The 1,625-nt window shown below is 41.8% G+C and overlaps 1 protein-coding gene across 1 annotated transcript; it reads left to right on the top strand.

Annotated features, from left to right (window-relative positions):
• Positions 1 to 726: 726 nt before the first annotated feature.
• On the top strand, positions 727 to 1,625 carry LOC121732475 (pancreatic lipase-related protein 2-like). The gene has a single exon (XM_042122358.1). The coding sequence runs from the start codon at positions 731 to 733 to the stop codon at positions 1,622 to 1,624; it is 894 nt and encodes a 297-aa protein (XP_041978292.1). The 5' UTR covers positions 727 to 730; the 3' UTR covers position 1,625.

Raw genomic sequence — 1,625 nt, 5'->3', positions numbered from 1 at the left:
CCTCTCCAAACCACGAAACATTGCAAATTTTCTCCACAGTACACGTTGAGGGTTTTGTCAACAAGCGTTTAGTCGAAGTTAGGTATTCAACAACTACCTCCACACTTTCTAAAGGCTTTAATAGCTATAGTAATAACTTTGTTATTGAGGTAATGTTACGCAGAATAGCATGATAGACGGTTAATGTTGTAATTCGTTGTGTGTAAAGATGTGTGTGTAAAATATTAGATTTAAACTAGCTGTCCCGGCAAACGTTTCTTTGCCATATAAAGTATTTCGGCCGTATTATTTTATTGAAGTGACTAAATAAGTATGTCACCATGGCAACGTCCATCGCTATCCCGTCGCACAAACAATGGTCGCCGTCAGTCTCGAGTTGTAATAATTTACTATTATTTATTCAACAAATGCACTTATCAATATAAAAAGTAGCTGATTCTCAGACCCACTGAATGTGCATATAAAATTTGGTTAAAATTAGTAAAGCCGTTTCGGAGGAGTACGCGGCCTAACTTTGTGACACGAGAATTTTATATTTAAGATTATATGGATGTTTTAACGCAATAACCTCGAGTTGTATCTGTACTTCGTCCATTATCATATAACTAGGCTTTAAAATATTCCTATTTCAACTGTTCAACAGGAAAATTTCAGGGCCTGTGCCCAATTGAAGATGCAAGTGAAGAACTCCTTATTAAATTTCCTCCTTTTTCCAGGCGTCCACAACCAAATGCTGCCCTTGGACACCAGCGCAATGATTCTATCTTTCAATGACTTTTCAAAGAATATTACCATCCCATTCCCCATTCTCGCAGCGGGGATAGGGATCTCCATCATCCCCGGTTTGAATAAGACCAACAAATTCGTCGTTTTCATTCCTGGATTTACAACCGACATTACATTGCACTCCATGAATCTCATACGCCAGAGCTTTCAGAATGACACATACGTCATGATCTTACACGACCCAACGTATACCAACCTTTTCAATTCCAACAACATAGTTGCCAACTACGAAAGAGCTGTGCTGTACGCGTGCAGCATTGGAAAAGGCATTGCCGATGTTCTCGTGACCTTGGCTTCCAACGGGATATCTCATAACAAGATCCACATCATTGGTCACAGTTTAGGAGCTCACATCGCGGGGTGCGCCGGAGAAAGTTTTGAGGAGAAAACTGGAAACAAAATCGCTAAGATCTCCGGGGTGGACCCCATTCATCCATGCTTCAACGAAATATCCAACCAGTTGAGATCAGGACAAGCGAAATTCGTGGACACTTACCGTTGTAACGCTTACGGATTTGGTGCAGACAAGAGTTTAGTGGATGCGGTCTTTGTAGTCAACAACGGAAAAACTCAGCCCAACTGCTTGTCGTCTCCCATCCCAGATTTGGCAGTGTCCACTGCAGCCGGTCTCTGCAGCCACATGGCCTGTGAGAACTTTTACTTCATGACCGTTAGCCAGCCGAATCTGTTCAAAGCCTACCAGTGTGACAGTTACGATAATTTCAAGCAGGGAAAATGCGCTAAGAACAAACAAACTGTTGCTGGCTACTGGGCTCCTAGTAACGCTACTGGAATTTACTACACGTCTACTGCTGGGCATATGATAAACCAACTTTAAA

The sequence above is a fragment of the Aricia agestis genome, chromosome 12, assembly GCF_905147365.1.
Source record: "Aricia agestis chromosome 12, ilAriAges1.1, whole genome shotgun sequence".
Lineage (NCBI taxonomy): Eukaryota > Metazoa > Arthropoda > Insecta > Lepidoptera > Lycaenidae > Aricia > Aricia agestis.
This window is presented reverse-complemented; position numbering and strand designations above follow the sequence as displayed.